At 38.7% G+C, this 22,875-nt stretch overlaps 1 protein-coding gene across 1 annotated transcript in view; it reads right to left on the bottom strand.

Annotated features, from left to right (window-relative positions):
* ANK3 (ankyrin 3) overlaps positions 1-22,875 on the bottom strand; it is a 366,065-nt gene that overhangs the window by 244,105 nt on the left and 99,085 nt on the right. Inside the window, 3 exon segments of the mRNA XM_017855490.1 lie at positions 5,764-5,862; positions 6,040-6,138; positions 6,532-6,633. Of these exon segments, the coding sequence (XP_017710979.1) occupies positions 5,764-5,862; positions 6,040-6,138; positions 6,532-6,633 (300 nt within the window).

Raw genomic sequence — 22,875 nt, 5'->3', positions numbered from 1 at the left:
GTTCATTATTATAAATATCAACTACTATACAATTACCTTGCTTATCCATAAGTTCAGCCTCTGGTAAACACATTGCTTTTGGCTTATAACTGAGAATTAGAAAGTAAGTTTAAAAGATCCTTCAGCAGATAAATTGATGCCACATAACAAATCCACCATGGCTATGTACTTATCAGAGAGTTCCTCTATTCTACTTCCTCTATTTGGCACAGAATTGTAACAAGTTAGGTGATCTAGTTGCCAGGCTCAAGATTAGAAACACAAAATTAGAGGCAGTGGAATGCAACATCACATTCAATCTTCTTCCTTTTAAATTGTCTACCTGATAATATCTCTGGAGCCTGCTGTTACTCTGTTTTATCATGAAAGATTCTACCACATTTAAACATGAAGTATGGAGTACTTGGAACACTGTGGGGGGTGTGTGTGTGTGTGTGCCTGCACGCACATAGGTCCGTGTGTCTTTTATCTTTGTCCCTCCTTCCAGCGCTATGATGCTATGAGTCAAACGAAAGGGAGTATAGGATTACCCTCATCATATTGCTATTTTCTCATTTTCTAATTGGACTAAAATGAAAGATCATTACATCCTTAGTTAATTTAAATATTCTTTAAGCAACAAAACAAAAAAGGAAATAAAAGAAAGTCAAAACCAGTATGGCTTTTTCTCATAGCTAAACTAAGTGTCTATCTCCCCTCATCAAGTGCACTTTCTGAAAGCTGAAACTTCCAGAGGGCAGGTTCAGAGTTTTAGAAGTTTTGTTTTTTGTTTTTGCTTTTGAGACAGTGTCTCGCTCTGTCGCCCAGGCTGGAGTGCAGTGGTGAAATCTTGGCACACCGCAAACTCCACCTAACAGGTTCAAGAGACTTTCCCGCCTCAGCCTCCCAAGTAGCTGGGACTACAGGTGCCCACCACGACGTCCAGCTAATTTTTGTATTTTTAGTAGAGGTGGGGTTTCAACATGTTGGCCAGGATGGCCTTGATCTCCTGACCTCATGATCCGCCTGCCTCGGCCTCCCAAAGTGTTGGGATTACAGGTGTGAGACACCACAACCAGCCTTTTTTTTTTTTTAATTCCAAAATAAGCATTTTTCTCTCAGACATGAATATCAACAAGATATTTATGTCAAGACAAGTAATGCCAGTTCGCTCTCAACTTCGGGATAGAGGTCTGCTGTGGTCCAAGATCGCCTAAGAAACACTAGTCTATCTACACATGTCTGGCTGTAGTGAGTGTCCACTGTTCTCACAGTTTCCTTCCAGAACCAACCATTTCAGGATCCATGAAGAAAGCCCAGGCTCAGGCACTGGGTTTTAAGGTAATGCTTTCTTACTTACAGACCTGGAACTTCTCGAGAATTATTCTTAAGAGGCACAACTCTGAAATCATTCCACATGCCCTGCTTTACAATGACAGACACTGAGATGCACAGAATTAGGACTACTTAGAAATATTTGTAGACAAGAGCCACAGCAAGATGCAGCCCTGTAATTAATTGTTTTCCTTTTCCACAATAGCCTTCCACCTTCTTTTCAAGTGCTTGCCATCCTAAGATTATTACCTGAAAGTTGGTCATTTTCTGAATGGTTACATACTTGCTTGTTTTTTGATTTTAAAAATATTTTTTATTGATACATAATTTGCATATCATAAAGCTCACCTTTTTAAAGTGTACAATTTAGTGGCTTTAAGTATATTCATAAAATTGGGCAACCTTTCCCACTATCTAATTCTAGAATATTTTCATCGCCCCAAAAAGAAGCCCTACATGCCTTAGTAATCACTTCCCATTTCCCCCTAGTAACCACTAATGCACTTTCTGCCTCTACAGTTTTGCCTATTCTGGATATTCTATACATACAGAATCATACAATATCTGTCCTTGAATGGTCTGATACTATTTCTTTCATTTTTTTTAAGAGATAGTGATATGGTTTGGCTGTGTCCCTACCCAAATCTCACCTTGAATTGTAATAATCCCCAGGTATCAAGGGTAGGGCCAGGTGGTGATAATCATGGAGGCGGTTTCCCCCATACTGTTCTTGTGGTAGTGAATAAGTCTCATGAGATCTGATGGTTTTATCAATAGGAGTTTCCCTGCACAAGCTCTCTTGCCTGCCACCATGTAAAACGTGACTTTGCTCCTTATTTGTTTTCCGCCATGATTGTGAGGCCTTCCCAGCCATGTGGAACTATGAGTCAATTAAACCTCTTCCCTTTATAAATTACCCAATCTCCGGTATGTCTTTATTAGCAGCATGAGAACAGACTAATACAGATAGGGCCTTGCTCTTATTGCCCACCCTGTTGTGTAGTGGTGTGATTATAGCTCACTGCAGCCATAATGTGGGCTCAAGTGATCCTCCACCCTTAGCTTCCTGAGTAGCTAGGACTATGGGAATGCACTACCACATCTGGCTTTTTTATTTTTATTTTTGTGGAGATAGGGTCTCACTAGGTTGCTGAGGCTAGTCTCAAACTCTGGCCTCAAGTGATCCTCCTGCTTTGGCCTCTCAAAGTGCTGAAATTGCAGGCATGAACACTGTGCTTGGCCTTCTTATGCTATTTCTGCTATCTATATTGATAAAATGTTTTTGGTGAGTGTTTCATGGTGGAAATTTCAATTTTATAGTAGTCATTTGTAGTGCATGGGTGTTTGTTTTATTTTGCTTTAGTTTTGGTCATCAGTGCCCACACACCCATTTCCCCTTCAGGACAATGTCACCCCTATTTTCTTTCAGAGAATTACCTATTCCCCATTATGCAGGTAGGACTTGTCCCGGAATGGACTGAGACAAAGAAGCTTGCCCTTCATTAATCACAGGGTAGACACACATGCAGGCTATCTTCTGTTTTCTCTTTTAGGTCCACCCTTGATTCTCCCTCTCCAGTTTTGATTGACCTGCAGGAACCAGGTCAAGGCAATCCTACTCTCTTGCTTCTCGCTATGTTCTCCCACTCTCCGCTCCAGCTATCGGTTTCCAAAGCTTTCTGAAAGCTTCTTTAGCTTTCCATTCTCTGTGTTCCTCAACTAATTCCAACAAATTCCCTCTTGTGCTTAAGTTAGTTTCTGTTCCCGTAATTCAAATAACACCCCAAATTACAAATTTTATCTTTCAAGAAATGGTCAAGACATGAGAACCCATACATACCATTTACTTATGATTCTAGAGAGAAAATCAGAAGTGTCCTTTGGAAAGAGTGAACAAAAATATTGCCAACACCCCCTAGCTCAAAGAGGTTGAGGCACCATTAACTCAATGTGTTGTCATTAGACAACGTAGAGCCATAATTGTTTGCTGTGAAATAACACGTGGGTTGGAGAATGGTCAGATTTCAAAATCAGAGGAAAAAGTACACCACTGTTTTTATAATTCCTAACTTAGAACATTTCCAAAACAAAGCTAGCTAAAAAGGAATATACGGGTGCCCAATTTGCATTTTCTTTTCTGTAGCAACAACAGATTAAATTCTCAAAAGGCAGAGCAGCTTAAGATGGAATGAGTATGCTATTTGAAGTCTGATTTTATCCAATATATTCAATACCTTCTGCTCTGAATGTTTATAGTGGTGCTATTATAAGCATGCAAATCTGCAGACTTATAATTTTGTAGATAGTACTGAGGCATGCTGTCTAATACACATCAAAATAAAATAACCTATGACTTCATTTGGAGAAGGGCTTAAATTTCATCTATGAAATTTTTCTATTCATTCTAATGTTCTATGGTCAGCCTTTGCACATCACAAAGTGCTGTTCTTAATTAAGATGTTAAGGGCATGGTGAAAGATTTGCATTGATTCATATATGTTACTAATTTTTGTGAAGGTCAGTTAGATTAGAGGTGCAATATAAGGTCACAGAGGCTCAAGCTGAACCATATCCAAAGTCCCATACTTGTACTGTCTAACTTTGTCAGGATCCGACTTTCCCACCATAGGGAATATCAGAGTACCCAGGAAGACCAAGGAGGCACTAGCTAACCTAAAGGGTCTTACCTTTGCAAATGCCACTAGGAAAATCTGTTCATTTAAAATACTTTGGTAGTTAAAATATTATTGGAAACAGACTTTGCTTCTTTATAAATTCAGTTGGTATTTTATATTATAATGACAGCAAAGGAGGGAAGAGTAGGGGATGTCATTTGACTGTGCAGTTTGAGATTTTTCAACAGCAAACATTGTTAATCATTGTTGTATATCTAGTATAAAGTATTAAGGACTTAAGAGAATTCTTTATAATCACAATTTAGTCAATTCAATTTCTTTCTTAGAGTAGGACTAAATGATTACTGGAATGTTAAGTACTAAAAGAAAGAGTTAATTTGTTAAGACCTAAGATCAAGCCATTGACAAAAAATAATTTAAAATCTACAAATTCCTAGTTTATAGAGCCTTGGTTTATAAGATGAGAACTTGATATTGCTCAATGTCATTTTTATGTTTAAGATAAGGAGAATTTCTATAGTAAAGAAGAGTAAGGGGCTCTTTTCACACTGTTTTGTGTTGGCTATTAAATATTGCTTACAGGTTAAAATCTCATGTCAACAGAGATGCTGTCTGTCTTGAATATTAATATTTCTGTACTGTTTTACGTGCTGCTTCCTAAATGGAGTTGACATCATTGCTTGTTACTCTTTATCACAGTTCCTACTGAAGAGTTGTTACCAGGAATTATCATAGAAACTCCATTCCTCTGCAAGGTCATGTCATTACTTATTCCATCCACAGAACAATGCAGTTCAGAAGGCATATGAGGGCAGGTGTTCAGATGAAGGGGGAAATGCTTTGCTGTGCCATGTGTGGCTGGTAACTCCAAGCACAACTGTAAGTAACAGGGAATTTCACATGTTCTTCTCTCTTACTGCATCATGAGTGTGGAATGCGTACAAATTGAAATTAGAACTGATTAGGATTTTATTTCAACTGCAGCTTCTCCCAAACATTGCCAAGCCAGTTCAAAACTATGGCTAGTCTAAGCATTAGTCAATAATGGATGTGATGTTTGAAAGTAGGAGGTCGATTTTTTCCTCCCTTGAGAAAATAATAAAATAAATGAAAATGGATTAAAGAATTTTCCCACTATCTCAGAGCTTAAAACTACCTAGCCATATTTCAGTAAAATGTTATTGGGGTATTTTGAAAAACATCCATTTAAAAGCATGATGCTTCTATTGTAGTAAGCTGGTCTGTATCTCCCTCAAAGTACCATACTTGCTGCTATTCAATTTTACATCATTCCTTTCTGGAAAAACGTTATTACTCCAATATATATCATATATATATATGATATATATATTATGTATATATATATAAAACAAATGAAAACACACATGAATTTAAATAATCTGCAATAATTTAACTTTTTTTTTTGAGACACAGTCTTGCTCTGTCACCCAGGCCGAAGTGTAGTGGTGCAATCTCGGCTCACTGCAACCTCCGCCTCCTGGGTACAAGTGACTCTCACGCCTCAGCCTCCCAAGTAGCTGGGATTACAGGCATGTGCCATGACGCCAGGCTAATTTTTTTGTAGTTTTAGTAGAGACAGGGTTTCACTATGTTGGCCAGGCTGGTCTCAAACTCCTGGCCTCAAGTGATTTGCCCACCTTTGCCTTCCAAAGTGTGCAATAATATAACTTTTTAAATACAGTTCTTAAATATTGTGTTCTTAGAGGACATGTGAACTAAGCAGGCACCTTACCCAAAGAACATTGTTTCTAAATGATAACAAAATGTCTACAGCATGGAGTTGTAGACTTACCTGAGATTGTGCATTGACATTGGCTCCATTTGTAACCAAGACTTTTACCACCTCTGCTTGCCCAGCCAAAGATGCAATGTGCAATGCTGTGTTTCCTTTCTGTGAAATGAAAGTCAAGATTTATCAACTCATCGACCTTTTGAATTTTTCTGTTCTTCCCAAAAAGAACACATTTGACAAATATCTTATGAGAGTTGTGCCCCCATTCTTACTGAGGGCTGAATCCTCATAGACCATAGTGAGTGGTACAAAAAGCATTAGATATGTGATACTGACCTTTGTAGCTGCGTCCACATTGGCTTCTCTCTGTAGCAGCTCAGAAACAACTTCCACATGGCCTTCTTTGGAAGCAAGATGGAGAGCGTTCAACCCATTCTGATTAAAAGTAAAGGAAAGGCTTTACTCAGCAGGCTGAAAATAGAGCAGTAAACAGTCTACCAAGGACTCCTGAGCTATTACAATGTCCCACCTGATGACCACTTGCATGTGTGCAGTGCAGGAACTTGAATCTTGAATTAGGAATCAAAGTACTTGAAAACTAGATGGGTTGTTCTGTTATCACTGTTTACTAAATTTTAGAAATTAATTATTAAGGGACATATGCCGACATTTCTGAATGTTCCTCTAACAGGGAATAATTTGACAATGACAAGCTGATAAAATTCAACGGAAAAAAAAAAAAACTCGCAAAAAAAATTAAGTCTTTAAGGACTTTGAAGTCTGGATTTTAGAATTTTAAGTAAAATTTCAATAATAACTCCAACTAACCTGATTGCAAATGTTGATGTCAACTCCATTTTTTATGTAGTCGAGGGCCTTTTCGAGGTGTCCAGCTCTCGCTGCTCTTAAGTAACTTGCATTGGCATCAGACTAAAATGGAAAAGAAAAACATTTTGATGAAAAAAGAAGCTAATATGCATGTTTATAAACTACCCAGCTTAAGGCCCAAACTAAAATAATTGAACTCTTATTTCTAACAATGAAAATATGAATAAAAGTTCTTTGTAAAAAGAACCAAGAAAAGGACGCATTTTTTAGAAGTTAGCTTCAGGGGTACAATGTTATCCCTTGTGTGATGTCAGAGTTCATTCCGAATTGAGAGAGAAAATTTCCTGTAATGTACAGACACCTTAAATCAACACATAATTTCCAGAGGGAAAAGAGAAATTCTGTAAGTTATCGATAATTACATTATGAAGACCTCGCTATTTTCTTGTAGCAGAAATGTAACATCTATTCCTTTTATCCATATCTACCACGGCAATTTTTCCAATTAATAGATTCAAAACGGCATTCTTCTTCTTCTTCTTAGAGGCAAGGCCTTAGTTGCTCCAGCTGGAGTGCAGTGGTGCAATCAGAGCTCACTGCAGCCTTGAACTCCTGGGCTCAAGTGATCCTTGGCCTCAACCTCCTGAGTAGCTGAGACTATAGACATGCGCCACCATGCCAGGCTACTTTTTTAGTTTTTAGAGACGGAGTCTCGCTATGTTCCCAGGCTGGTCTTGAACTCCTGGCCTCAAGCAATCCTCCCACCTTGGCCTCCGAAAGTGTTGTGATTATAGGCATGAGCCACCATGCTTAACCCATTTTATGTTGTACTTAATAGTCTAACAGAAATTTACAGGCAATGATGTTCTACTGGATTTTCCTACAGTACATAGCCGTATGTTGGAGCAGCAGCAGAAAGGAAGAAATATATATAAAACTTTAAAACTACAAGACGTGTAATTCACTCACTGAAAGCTTGCAACTTTTAACTACTGCTAAACTCTCACATCTATAATTTCATAGTTGAAACCACCTACTATTGAAATCTTTGATAGAAAGATGGTGAAGGGAAAGACACTGCAAAGCTGGGCCTGCAAAATTCGTAAAGAAGTATTGCTTAATACAGTACAATACAAAAGCAGGTTTTCCTGAAAGAGCAGCCAAATACATCTTGTCACCAGTTATAAATGCAATCATGCAGGGTATGGCTTAAAAGAGAAAAGTGTCTTCTATCAGCCATATGGTAAACACTGCCTTCAAAGACTTTGTTCAAATGCCGCCTCATCCGTGAAGCCTGTCCAGACCCACCAGGTGGAGTTTAGTTTCTCAGTGCTCCCAGTATTAATTTCATTGAACTCTCTTTGTATTTACCACACAACATCACAGATTTTGGTATGCCTGTCCTTCCTCCACCCTAAATTATCAGCCCCTTCAGAATATGCAGAGGAGGCAGACTAAGGAGCAGGCAACTGGAAAGCAGCCAAGATGCCCGTCTTTAAGACAGGAATGCTAATTCTTTCATGGAAATGTAATTGAGAAGAAAAAAATTCTACCCCTCAGAAGGGTCTTTGGTTCCAGTGTGGGTCAATTCACTAAGAGTCAACTTGCTCAGAACGTCAGAGGCGAGGCCACTGCCTCTGGAGTCACCTGCCCCCTTCTCTTTTACAGTAGTGAGCCTCTCTCAATCACTACTGTGCCTCTAAGTTGAGGCTTCTCAGCCTCAGCAGTATTGGCATTTTGATCTGAATAATTCTTTGCTGTAGGGGACTGACCTGTTCATTGTCCAATGTTTACCAGCATTTTCTACTGACCAGGTGCCAGTGGTATACCCTATTTGTGATAACTAAAAGTGTCTCCAGAATTACCAAATGTCCCTTGGGGGAGGGGGGCAAAGTCTTTCCAGTTGAGAACCACTGCTTTAAATAAACAGTAACCCAACTTACATAAAGATCGTACGCTTAAGGAGGTTTAACTCTTTGGCCTGTTTGGGTTGCCACAAGCCTTGACACAGCACAAGGCAATGTGATTCCATGTGTAATATTCATCTTACTGTTTCCCCTGCATCTGGAAGCATTCTTGGCATATAGCAAGTGCCTATAAGTGTTTTGGGAGTGAACGAATCAACAAACAAGTAAATTGGGTGGAAATAACTATTAATCAAATTATCGCCTGGAATAATACAGGAGGCTTTATTAGCAGTAGCAGCAGCAGTTTAAGTTGAGAATCTGATAGATACAAAGGTGAATACCAGATAAACTAAGTCACCGAGTCAGGTGTCTGAGAGCACACATAGCTATTACATAAAATAACATAAAATTGGAATTTGAGATAAGCATGAAAATAATTTAATCAGAGCAGAGGTTTAGGCAGATGATAGGAGATAAAGGTTCAAGTTAAACAAAGGACAAATCAAAGTTTCCAGGGATTTAAAGAAAAACAGAATGCAGTTTTTAAAGAGGTTCACTATTTAGAGGTTAGTTTTTTGTTTATAAGTTCAGTTAGAACTAAATTAGCTATGCAAGGATGGCTCATTGCACCATAAAATATCATCTTCTTTGTGCCTGTTCAATGACTTATCAGTGAATTTGCCCAGAAGGGCTCTGATGCCGTTCTGGGAACAAATGACATCAGTCTGCCTGGCTATTTCAACTGCCAGAGATAACAACTGTGAGTTAAGCATCCCAAACTCCAACGTGGAGTACATAACAACAGCAGCTAAAGAAGTTAAAAAGGAGGTGTTGTAATTCAAGAAGAAAAGCCTTTGAATTGATCCCTTATCTGGAAAGATTTAATAATTCCAAACACTGTCCAATTTTTTCTCAAGTTTCCTCAGAATTTTCCCATCCAAACCTCTAAAACAAAACAAAATCAGTATAAAACAAATCTTTGAATTCAGTGGTTCTCTACCTATTTGGGATCTGGATTCTTCCGAGACTAATAAAGGATGGTGAACGAATTATCTCTTTTCAACAATTGCACATACCCACACCAAATCTACATCTGCATACACAATTTGCACATAATTTCATGTGGCTCAGGAGCGCTAAGCCTGCTCATGAGCTTGCATTTAAGAATTCCTGCTCTACTGATACAAATTCTCTGGTGGATGCCTTCATTATATCTATTTCATTCAACAATCCTGATATCAAACAATTCTCTGAGATAGCTAACTGACCGCCTCAGAATTTTAGGAAGTACAAGCAAAAACAGAAATTAATTTTCTTCACTTTCCTTGGCTCTGTTACATACCAACATGCTTACCACACCAAAACCATAACAACCATACACTTCAAATAAAAGGGGAAAAGGTAGAGAAAAGCAAGAAGAGGGGAATGAAGACTGCCCTGAAGAAAATTTACATCTTAGGAAGTGACATTATAAAGCCCCCAATAAGTTCTTCCTTTTACTCTTAGCCACCGGCAAGCAATATGCCATATCTTCCTTCCTCAAATATTTGTTGAATGTCAACTATGTGTTAGTCATTGTGTCAATATCTGGATACACACTGGTGAACAAAATGAATGTGGTACAAATAATGAATTATTTGCTTTCATTTCACAGCTTCTTACTCTCTCTCCTCTAAAATCACCTTGCATAAGTGGCAGGGCAAATATTGGGTTCTTAACAATTTTTCCCCCAATTTTTCCCATAGAGAGTATATAATACTTATGCATTGTTGTTTATATCCTTCATGTAAAAAACACAGTATTTTGTACTAGACTCAGTATCAGTGGGTTGTATCTCGTTGCCATCATTTCATGGAATAACTAGGACTTACCCTTAACACAGTCTATAGCTTGTTTTTCTAACCTTTTGATAACCTTGTATCAAAACAATGTCTCTTTTGATGCTATATCTAAGATGCATCCAAAAACAACAAACTACTATGGAGGAAATTAGGTTCAAAGACAAGTTGGGCTCTGCCACATGGAAAGTTACACAGACAAAGCCATTGCCTAAGGAATTAGTTGCACAAAAATGAATATGAACAGGTTGTTCAACACTTTTTTCCCTCTGGGTGAGCAAAATCTGAGGAATTTGGAAAATGGAAGCTTATTTTGTTACCATTTAGTATCCTGTCTACTTAGTCATTTTACTAGAAATATGAATCATGTATGTTTTTCAAGGAAATAGCTTCAGGGATAGAGTCAAGCACTATTATGAATTAATCTAGTAACTCAGCATCTTTACTGGCAGTGGAATATTGATATTATTCAACAGAAAGCAGTTATTGGAAAGAATAAGCATTTTCAGAAGTGCCAACATTGGTAATACTTCATACTTTTGGCTATAAGTTAGACATGATTACAAGCACTTAATATTAACTTAATTATATTATTCATCACTTAATATGTATTAATTTTATAAGTCCTTATATTAATTTATGTAATCCTTATAACAGTTCCATTAAGTAATGGAGCGGGTTGAATGGTGTCTCCCCAAGATCGATGTTCATTATGAACCTCAGAACATGAGCATATTTGGAAATACAATCTTTGCAGATATTATTAGTTAAGAAGAGGTCATACAGGATTAGAATGGGCCCAAAATCCAATGACTGGTGACCTTGTAAGAAGAGAAGTCACATGGACACAGAAGAGAGATGATGGCCAAGTGAAGGAAGCGGCAGAGACTTGAGTTAATGCTACCTCAAGGCAAGGACCACCAGAAGTGGGAAGAGGCAAGGAAGAATTCTCCCGTAGTGTCTCTAGAGGAAGTGTGATTCTACTAATACCTTGATTTTGGACTTCTGGCCTCCAGAACTGTGAGAGAATACATTTCGGTTATTTTAAGCCACCCGGTTTGTGGTGGTTTACTACATCAGCCCTAGCAAACTAACACAAGTAGGTACTATTACTAGCTCCATTTCGTAGATAAGAAAATTGAGCTGCAGGATGAGTGACTTTCCCAGGGACACAGAGCTTGTGGATGGCAGGGATGCAAACTCAGTCTGGCTCTGGAGTCTAGGCTATTAATCAGCATTCTAAGAAAGGGTTTACATGTTTGGTCTATTCCAAATGAGAATTCTTAGCTCATTCATTCATTCATTTTCCATCAGTCCATCCGTTTGTCTATCCATCCGTTGAATTAACTATTTTAGGCACTTTCAGGTTATCTTCCATGGATCAGAATTTCCTCATTCAGTTTATTATGAGACTCAAGATCAGGCTAACAGTGGATCAACTGAAAAAATGCAGACTGGAGACCCAGTAAGTACATAACATAGCTCTGCTCCTTTGCTTCTAAACCTGTCTGGGGGGCGAGGGCAATCTCAGGAGCCTCTTTGTACTTGATGTGCCAATTCTCTAATCTTTCCATGTTACCCCATCTTCCCAGCTACCTGGGAGCCATGTGAAGGGTCAGATGATCCTTCCTGTAAACTTCAAATTCCTTTTTTCTACTGGTGCCCTGCCTTCTGCCTACCAACACAGAAAACAAAACAAAGCCCAAAATACAAAAAAGTTTCCTTCCACTTTTCTACCAGCACTCCATTGTAAGTGATGATCTCCTCTATTTCCCAGTGCAGTGGACTAGGTAAGAACCAAAGCACTGGAATCACACAGCCCAAATCTATATTTCAGCTATTCTACCTCTTAGTGTTTGGCAAGTTTTTGAAAATATATATGTACCTCAGTTTTCTCAGTTGTCAAATGGGAATAAAATAACCTACTATTAGGATAAAATTAGATAATTCAGGTAAAGTAATTAACAATGTGAGTGCACAGCTAGGCACTCAATAAGTAGATGTTTATAAGTTCTTCTTTAAATATCCAACATTTTGAAAGATTGGTTTAGGTTCACACTGACTTATATCCTTAATACAAATTCATATTTGCACTTCTGGCAATATGGTTTCTCTCACTCATCAATACTGTCTCTCTGTATAAAATCACCAATGACCTTCCAGTCATCAAGTTCCATGACTTTTAAGTTTCTCCTCTTATAATGTTGAACCATTTGACAGTACCAATCACCTTCTCTTTCTTGAAAATCTTGTCTTGAGCTTCTTCTGTCATCTCTTTGTTCACTTCCTTCTGTGCCTCACTGCGTCAACCCATCACTGAAAATGTTCAGAACTCGTATTTCTTTTCTTCCTGTATGTTCTTTCTAGGTGACCTAATCACTTCCATGGCTCCCACCACTCTCTCTAAGCCCAGCACTCCATATCCACATAGTGCTCATCCTCACCCCCAGACATTTCCATGGCCCACAATTCCCTCATTCAACAACAGCAACAACAAAAGTGTGCTGAAATATATAATGCATCTGCCTGCAACCAGATAATGAGATGCTAATGACAGAAATATGAACAATAGATTTCCTTGTTTTTATTTAAACATCCCAAGATTATCCTAGCCACCCAGGCATGCAATCTTGGTGTAACTCTCTGATTACCTTTTTTACTTCACTCCCTCAAACCCCCTTCCAGAAGTTATGTGTACACATATGATTCAATATTCTGTCTCAGGGACTTTTTTAGTTCTTTCTCCTTTTTTTAAAAAACGTATTTATCATGATGCATATCATACATTTAAAAATACATAAAACATATATGAACAGTTTAAAGAAAAATCATAAGATGAACAACCACGTACCCACTATTCAACTCAAGAATGCAAGTTACAAGTGGATTTGAAGACTCCCAACGAGTCCTTTCTTGAGTGGTTCTCCTAAGGCATCCTGTTTTAGTTAATCACTCTCATGCCTTTCTTTATAGTTTTAACATTTATGTACCCCTCCCTAAGCTAAATATTATATAATTGATTTAGTCTTAGTACTTAGTACTCAAGAGTCTCAGTACTCTATATAAGTAAAATTATATATTATGTATCATTCTGTCTTTGTTTGTCTAATGTTGTGCTTCTTAGAGTCATCCATGTTGAGATGTAATATGTGGGTAATTTATAATTGCTAGCGTAGAAGAGTCCATTATATGATTATAGTGCAATGTATTTATCCACTGTAGAGTTGATGGATGTTTGTCTTGTTTCCAGTTTGGACTCAGTATGAAAGATACTGCCACTAATATTCTGGCACTAGTTGGGGTATATAAGGGCAAGAGTTTTTTAAATCTTAGGATCATAAATGCTGGATCACTCAGTATATGCTTATTCAGCTTTACTAGTTAATTTCTAGTTAACTGTATTTCAAAGTGATTGCACCAATTTACATTTCTGTGGCTTGTGACTATTTCTTGTGATCTCATATTCCTTAGAAATTAATCTTTGGTAATTCTTTAATGCCCAGGTTAATGTTGTCGTATTCCAAACAGAAATTTGAGATTGGTTCTGTCAGTTGCCTAGAGGCACTATCAACTCAAGATTACTTTAAAAATAAATGCTTGGCTTGAGATTTTTTGTTTTCATTTTTGTTAAGACTACCCGGATAAATTTAGATCTCAAATTGGTATAGCTATGAGAGATTCTTTATGGTTACAAATTCTCAGGACAGATTTTTTTTCCCTTTCATCTGGTGACAAATGGAGAGAGGAGTGTTTTTCCTGTCTCTTCTATATGGTGGGTTTCTTTCCTGTCCATTCTTATATTGGGGGCTCACCATTTGGGGCCCAGGTTAATGTGGGGTCTCTTATTAGACTATCCACCTTGGGCAAATCCTAGGCTTTGTGTCCTGTACTCTGTATTCACACAACCAAGTAAAACAGTTTTTGCTTTCACATATATATATATATATTTAAATCTCTACAGGCCTCTTACTTTTAAAATGCCAGTTCAAAGATGCACTCCAAAAGACTTGCTTTTGTTGTTTCCCTAACTTCTTAGCTTTCCCTGCAGCTGAAAATATGCTCGCTCTCTTTTTCCTCATTCATCCTGCTCCCTGGCCAGTTCAGGCCCTTGCTATATAATGCCCAGATCATTTAAAAAATCTCCAGGAGATTGTAGTTGGCACTAATTGAATCTGCTAGAAGCACTGAACAGTGTATGAAGAGTCACTGAGGGTTCAAAGAAAGTCAAGACAAGGAAAATAGCTGCAATTAAATGAGTGCCTACTATATGCCTGGGACCTCACTAAGCATTTTACATGTATTATTATTATGTACTATGTCTTATTATACATGCATTATCATTTATTTCTTAAGTATTCAATCAAAACAGGAATCTCATTACAGAAGCAGAAACCTAACTTTCTTAAAAATTAAGTGGCTTGTGCAAGGTCACATAACTAATAAGTAAGCAGCAAGGAATGAAACGCAAGACTGCTTGATAAGAAGCCCAGGCTCTTCCCTCAACACCAGGGGTTTTCCAATTGAGCTCCGTGGAGCCCAAAAATGTAGAAACACTGAGATCAAGGGTAGGGCTCAGTCAGCAGAGTTCTGTGTGTCTATCTTCAGTTTCACCCCAAATAGGTGGACCCTTATCTGTTTCATATATTGCTGTTTTATGCCATATCTCATTTGTTCAAATGTTGTTGCTTTTAAACCATAATATCCACTTCTATGGCATAGGCTCACAGGCCCTTTAAAACCTGTCCCAAACACATACTTCCAGCCTGAAACAAAACATGAATCAACACTAGTCTTGAAAGCAACCTAGATATCTTTTTATTCCTCAACTGCCCCCTATAATTTCCTGGCACTGCAACTTCACCTGGGTCATTGGCAATAGCACTAATGCTCTGCTAGTAATGCTAACCAACCCTCCTCACTTCCCCGCCTCTGGCCAACAGACTCACCTACTAAATTCTGGGTCCAGCTCAAAAATCCCTTTGTATTTGCTACTTTCCCTAACAAGCACTAGGCATGACCCCTTCTTGCTCTGGACTCCTACAGCACTTGGTCTGTTCTGCTTAGGATCACATATCCTACAAAGATGGACGATAATCTCTTTTAGGTAGGTCTTTTTCCTCCACCTTGAGGATGCAGCTTTCAATAACGTTAAAATCTAGCTGTGCACACTGGAGGCTGAATTCATAGTAGATGAACCTACAGAAGTTGATAAAGTCAGAGAAGCTCATTGGGAAGGGCCAATTCTGCATCCTGGAAACAGCCAGGAAAACAGCTGGTAGGAGGAGGCAGGATTTCAACAGGGTATTTGGTCAGTGAGAATAAAAGGAAGAAAAGATAGGTAGAAATAAAGAGCCAGAGAGGTTTGAGGAATGGTGAATAGACAATCTCTACTCAAAGGGGACTCCCCTGGGAGAGGGGAGTAGGTGAAAACGACAGGTTCAGAAGAGGTTTGGAACCCCAGATAAATCTGATTTAACTTCACCATAAAGATACTGGGAGGAAATAAAGAGTTTTGAGGAGTGAAAAGACATCACATTAAAGCTATATATTGACCCAATTAATTGACATCAGAGTTGAGTGTGGGAGGAAATGGAGATAAGATCTGTGGGTCCTTGTTGTCAACCCCCCCATGCCTCAAGGATCTCCCAGGCAGGAATAACACACACACACACACACACATACACACACACCCCACCACAGCCAAGGGATTCCGATTCAATTGGTCTGAGATGGGACGTTTTGATCAATGCAGTTCAAGCCGATCTCCTTCGGTGGCACATTAAGTTGTCCTTCACCAAAGGAGAAAGCCACTGAAGTAGGTTACTGTGAAAATATGTTTGTATGTGACAATGTGGTAAGATGACCTGGGGGGCTAGCTGTGGAATGGACAAGAAAGTGTGATATAAGCAGCATTCTAAAAATATATAAATTAAAAAAAAAAAAAGAAGCATTCTAAAGGTGTACTGACAGGCTTTTAATTTCACATACAAGATTAAGATCTCAAGGCAGATTCTTAAATTCTTGGGACTTTCATAATTACCTCCCTGACCTTTTTCATCTATGGGCCCGTGGCTTTTTTTTTTTTTTTTTTTTTTTATAAGAGATGGGGTCTTGGTCTGTTGCCCAGGCTGTATTCAAGCTCCCGGGCTCAAGCAATCCACAGTTTCTGGCTTGTGCAACCCTCTTTCTTCTTCTCCCCTCCCCTTCTCTCCCCTCCCCATTCCTCTCTTTCTCCCTCCCTCCCTCCTTCTTTCTTTTTTTGAGACAAGGTCTCACTCTCGCACCCAGGCTGGAGTGCAGTGGCACTATCACGGCTCGCTGTAGCTCAGGTGATCCTCCCACCTCAGCCTTCCAAGTAGTTGGGACTTTAGGTACACACCACCACACCTGGCTAATTTTTGTATTTTTTGTAGACATGGGTTTCAGCATGTCACCCAGGCTAGTCTCAAACTCCTAGGCTCAAGTGATCTGACTGTCTCAGCCTCCCAAAGTGTTGGTGTGAGCCACAGTGCCCAGTCTTATGCCCCCTGCTTTTAAAGGCAAACTTTTATAGCCAGAAACTAAAGATGAGAGGCTTTGCTTGGTAGCACCGAGAAGTAATTTTTGAACAAAGTAACATGAGTTTGAAAATTATTCTCCATCAGAAAGGGGACTTGAAGTTTTCAAAATCTAAAATGTGTTTGTTTAGAGTAAGATAACTGCCAATAAAAAAATGAGTCAAATGACTTGAAAGGCCCATTCTTCTGTGTTTAAGACTTTGGTGTGGGACACAGAGCTGTAGCTCTGCCCAAGCACATGAGAGGGGAGCCAAAGGGTGGATTTTTTTTCCCTATGAGACCAGAGCTGAATCACTGGGACATGGCCATCCCGATTGTGACCACTCAGTTGCCAGTTATTTTAGAGTAAGATATTGTGCACTGATATTTTTATAGATATCTTGCACAGTGATCTAATTTCCCACCAATTTCAAAAGAATGCAACCAATTACACAAATGAAAACAATGGTGACATTCATGTTATAATCTGCTGCCTGTCAGTAAAAACCTTGGATCTTTAAGAGATTGGTATTTCTCTTTTTAAGAGATTGGTCTATGTCAGCATATGCATTCTTTTCAAGTATGTGTTTTGGGTGTGGAGATCTTAAACAAAGGGGAATTTTATGTGTCTTTTTCATGGCAAGAGCTTGAAAAAACTTGAACCAGTTTAGCTAGGAAAGACCTCAGATTATTAAGCTTTTATTCTTTTTTTACTTAATTGCTATCCAGTTATTAGAAATAAACCAGCACTACTCATCCATAAATCAGCCAGAAGAGGAGTAAAAGGGGGTGGTTACTTAACCAATTTAAAAAATGCTTCTAAATTTCTAAAGGTGGCTTGTATTAGCAATCATCACTATCAAAACCAACTGAAGTAAAAGGGGCTGGCTCCATGGATTCCCTCTGATTGCTACAAGGCTGACTTTGCATGGATTTTGCTTGGAAGTAACCTCAGTTCATCCCTGAAAATGAGGTCACTGTCCCCTAACACATGTTAGGCATGGTTAGCATCTTTACACTGGGACCTGTGCCAGAAAGGCCCCTGCTGGTGCACATTTCCAACCTGCTGGGGTGTCTGCGCACAGTGGCCACTCTCATGCTGAAAGGCAAAACAACATTCCCATCTTTATCTTTAAATAGAGGGGAGTGGGAACCAGTTAAAAAAATATAGTGCTGGCAGGCTTTTGTTTTTGTAAAGGCAGTGTTTTCAAGAGATTTACCTTGCCATATGCTGATAAAACATACCCTCATCCAGTCTGTCTACTATGATCTGGTTTACATCAAAAGGAGGATCTAGAATTCAGGCCCTGGGGCTATTTTTTCTCACTCAGAATTCAGACTCCTAAAAATTCTCTTGGAGACTGATTAGCAATGAAAATAAATACAGAGAAGAAAAAAATTTTTCCCATGGGGGAAAAACACATGTCAGGTGCTGGTGGGTGGGTGGGTATTTCTAATATTCCTCAACGTAAACTTTATTGTGTTCAGCTGCAAGATAGGATTTGTATTTGTCTCAAATTTTCTGATAATATAAAGTGAGATCTTAAAAAGCCAGTTTCACTTTTCTCTCAGAGGATATAAAATCATAGGGATCAGGAGAGGAGAATTTGTGCCTTAATAATGTGAGGTCAATATAGTAACATTTTGTCTTGATTTGTAACAGGCTATGGCCAACTATTTTGACTTCAAACTATTTTGACTCATAACTTTCATTTTCCTTAGACTACGGAAGTTGCAAGGTATCTTACTGTGCTGCAGACACAAAGTCATTATGCTGTACTAGGCAGAAAGCTATAAATGATGTAAGGAACTGGGAGGATGATTTGACTAGATGACAAGCAAGATCCCCCCTGCCCTAAAAGCTCCATGATATTATGCAATGTGCAAATGCTTCCACTGCTAATGGTAAGTGTTTAATTTTCCAAATCAACAAAGATGGAGCAGTGTTAATAAAAGTTCTCTTGTGGCCAAGGTACCTAACCCAAGATATGAAAAGAAGCACAGCCCTTTATCCAAGATACTTTTCTTTTTCTTTTCTTTTTTTTTTTTTCCCCAGACAGTCTCTCTCTATCACCCAGGCTGGAGCTCACTGTAACCTCCACCTCCCAGGATCAAGCAGTCCTCCCACTTCGATCTCCCTAGTAGCCAGGTCTACAGTGCACATCACCACGCCTGACTAATTTTTGTATTTTTCAGTAGAGATGGAGTTTCGCCATGTTACCCAGGCTGTTCTTGACTTTTGGGCTAGAGTAATCCTCGATCTTGGCCTCCCAAGTGTTGGGATTACAAGTGTGAGCCACTGTGCCCAGCTCAAGATACTTTTCAAATTTAAAATTAAAAGGAATCATTCAACTTTATTTCATTAGGAAATTTTAGGGCAGCATGAGTTTGTCATTACTTTGGTGAAGCTATACAACAGGAAGAGCCAGGCCATCCTTAAAATTAATAAAATATTTGTCTTTGATTATTCTGAAATCTAAAGATTCAAATAAATAAGCCAGGAAAATAACCACAGATGGAGAAACCATTTCTGATAAGTAGGTTTTGTAGGTGTATTCATTACCAGACTCTTTTGAAACTTCTACTGTGTTTGAACCTGTTTCTTGTTAGCTCTTGAGACAAAGAAGTACAAGAGAAATAGCAATACATTGCTTTGGGGGAAAACAAACAAACAAACAAGTCTATCCATAGCATTCTCAGGGCTAGGCAATTCAAAACATACAGCAGCCCTGGAGAATTATTTTTCCTTCTTAATACACACTAATGGAATGTTAATATAAGGAAGATTTAGTCCTTTGGAAAAGTGTAATCATGCTTATTTCAGGAAATTTTTTCCCCATTGGGTTAAAATAAGATAGTAACCACTGGTTTAATGAAACGGCAGTTAACGTTGGTTTGTAATCTGTAAGTGTTCTAGATGACAGCCTTCCCAAAAACACCTAAAGTATTTTTCATTTGTTTGGCAGAAGGTGGGTGCTGAACAAAAGAACATAAAGCCACTGGGGTCCTAAACTTTCTTTTTTCTTTTCTTTTCTTTCTTTCTTTTTTTTTCTTTTCTTTTCTTTTTTCTTTTTTTTTTTCATATGGAGTCTCACTCTGTTGTCAGGCCAGAATGCAGTGGCACAATCTCAGTTCACTGCAACCTCTGCCTCCTGGGTTCAAGCGATTCTCCTGCCTCAGCCTCCTGAGTAGCTGGGATTACAGGTACCCACCACCACACCTGGCTAATTTTTGTATTTTTAGTAGAGATGGGGTTTCACTACATTGGCCAGGCTGGTCTGGAACTCCTGACCTCGGGTGATCCACCTGCCTCAGCCTCCAAAAGTGCTGGGATTATAGGCATGAGCCACCGCACCCTGCCCAGGGTCCTAAACTTTCTATCAGTCACTGCCTTCTCTTTTTCCTTTGCTTCATCTAGCTCATCTGTCTCAATTATTTCCCACGTGAACATGTCAGTTAAGAAATTCTCTTTTGCTTTCCTGTGAGCCAAGCTGCCTAGGAAATCCTTGATGCATAATCTGTTCTTCCTTGTTTACCAGAGAAAGTGGCTGCTTTAAACATCCCTCTCCTGGAGGGATCTGCTGGCATGCATCTCATCGCGCCTTCATTTATCATCTTGTGATAGCATTAGTCATTTACGTACAAGCCCTCGACTCACCTCAACATTTACTAAATAATCTCATGGTTCATAGCCCTGAACTAGTAAACTGGTAAGCATAGATACCATAATGATTAACTCTTAGTCTTTTTTTTTTTTTTTTTTTTTTTTTTTTGACACGGAGTCTCGCTCTGTCGCCCAGGCTGGAGTGCAGTGGCCGGATCTCAGCTCACTGCAAGCTCCGCCTCCCGGGTCCACGCCATTCTCCTGCCTTAGCCTCCCGAGTAGCTGGGACTACAGGCGCCGCCATCTCGCCCGGCTAATTTTTTGTATTTTTTAAGTGGAGACGGGGTTTCACTGTGTTAGCCAGGATGGTCTCGACCTCCTGACCTTGTGATCCGCCCGCCTCGGCCTCCCAAAGTGCTGGGATTGCAGGCTTGAGCCACCGCGCCCGGCCAACTCTTAGTCTTAATAAACAATTTGCTTTGTATTCAACAAGAAATATGTACAACTCTATCTGTTATACACATCTTATATTTTGGGGTAAGCAGCGGTCACTGTATCATCTCTATTAAATAGATAGAAAACTGAAGCAACGAGAAGTGTGATTTTATTAACTAGTTAGAGAAGGTGCCGAAAATAGAATTTGGGTTCCCTGGCTTTAATGTTCTTCCTACCACCTAATGATACAGAACAAGAATGAATTAGACCCACTCCTCACACATGAAGATGGCTACAAATGACCGACAACTTTGTTTCATTAAACATAAAATGAAACAAGATAGTATTATGCAGTTAAAATCTGGCAGTCCATGGCGATCCTTGTTTATAAAACAAATTCCAGTTTTTTGCATAGCTTGACTACACAACCACCACCATAACAAACTGCTGAGTCCCTTAGAGATGTACCTCATAATACTGAGATGTTGCTATGTTCCGCTTAGGAAATACATAGCAGTAACTTCTGGCATTATACATGATAGATTATATAAAACATGACAACTGTTTGGGATTTTTCCATTTATTTGGTATGTTATGAATCAGAACAAGGATTTCAGGCCTTCATGCTTAAGGATCCTTATTATGTGGGAGGTATTGGCATGAGTCCTAAAATATTTAATCCAGGCAACTATTCACATTTTATATATAGCAACTGAAAACAGTGATAAGCTAAAACTGGTCTAGGTAGCAGAGAGAAGAGAAAGTATTTGAATAGATGAATATTTTCCCAACAGTTTTTTTTTTTTTTTTTAGATTAGGAAATAAATAGCTTGATTTACTGTGGATAGACTTAATACTGCAAATATAACTATTTTCTTGCAATGCATAAATATACTCTATATGGTGTGAATCAGCTAGGAAATTACAATACCACGGACTTCAGCTTCCTGGTCAGATAATTAGAGGCCTGAGGTTTAAAAGCCCAGAGGAATGGAAGGGTGAGGCCATGGCACCAGAGGGAGAGGAGGCGTTAGCTAGTGAGTTCTTGAGTTTATCATCCTAAAATGTTGTGCACCAGCTGATGCAGCTGGAGCCTTGCTAGAATTGTTGGTAAATGAAACTATCTGCCTTTTTTGGGAGGTAGGGGGCTTGCAGGGAGGATGGTTTCATGCTGATTTTTAAAAAAACAAATATACCAAAATGCTATTGTTCTTTTCACTTAAAATGTTTCATTTTTACTTAAGTCTGTAATCAACAAAGGGATTTTAGGAGCCCTTGCTGAAAATATAGCTAAGTAAGTTCTTATTTGAATGTATAAAAAACATTTTTAAAAACAAGTTTAGCTCACTAGAGAAGTCAGATAGACAGATAGACAGACTGATTTGGGAGCGTAAATAATCGGTAAGTGACATTTATATTTTTCCTTGACTAGATTTGGAATTGGGAGGCTCAAACAGCTTCACATGAAACACAACAAAAGGACAAAATATAGAAAGAGCACATACATAGACACACAAGAAATCTTTCTAGAAGTGCGAAGGAAACATGTAGTAAAGAAAATAAGGAAGGATGTTATTTTTTATGATGTAAAATGAAACAAGTAAGAGTAGACTTTATCCCAAAGTTAAGGTAACCATTGGAATCTGCAGTTATAAGTAGTTAACATATGGAAGGTGACTTTCAGGTATGTTATAGTCTAACAGCCAAAATGTACTGTGAGGGTTACTAGGAGCAAAGACGCCTATTTAAGGAGCTATGTAATATGTGTTTTCTAAGTATTTGCAGATAGATCTAGACTAATACGTCACTTTCTATTGGCAAGTCAATATAGTTTAGTGATTTCAGAGTTCAGACTCTGGACCCAGGATGCCTAAGTTCACAACCTGGATCTGCAATTCACAAAGGATGTGACTTTGGCCAAGACACTTACACTGTAGTTAAATTTCCCTATCTGTAAAATGAAATTAGCAGTAAAATTTAACTCAGAGGGCTGTTGACATTAAAGGAGATAATACGTGCCGAGC

Source organism: Rhinopithecus bieti, unplaced genomic scaffold, assembly GCF_001698545.2.
Source record: "Rhinopithecus bieti isolate Rb0 unplaced genomic scaffold, ASM169854v2 scaffold_39703, whole genome shotgun sequence".
Lineage (NCBI taxonomy): Eukaryota > Metazoa > Chordata > Mammalia > Primates > Cercopithecidae > Rhinopithecus > Rhinopithecus bieti.
This window is presented reverse-complemented; position numbering and strand designations above follow the sequence as displayed.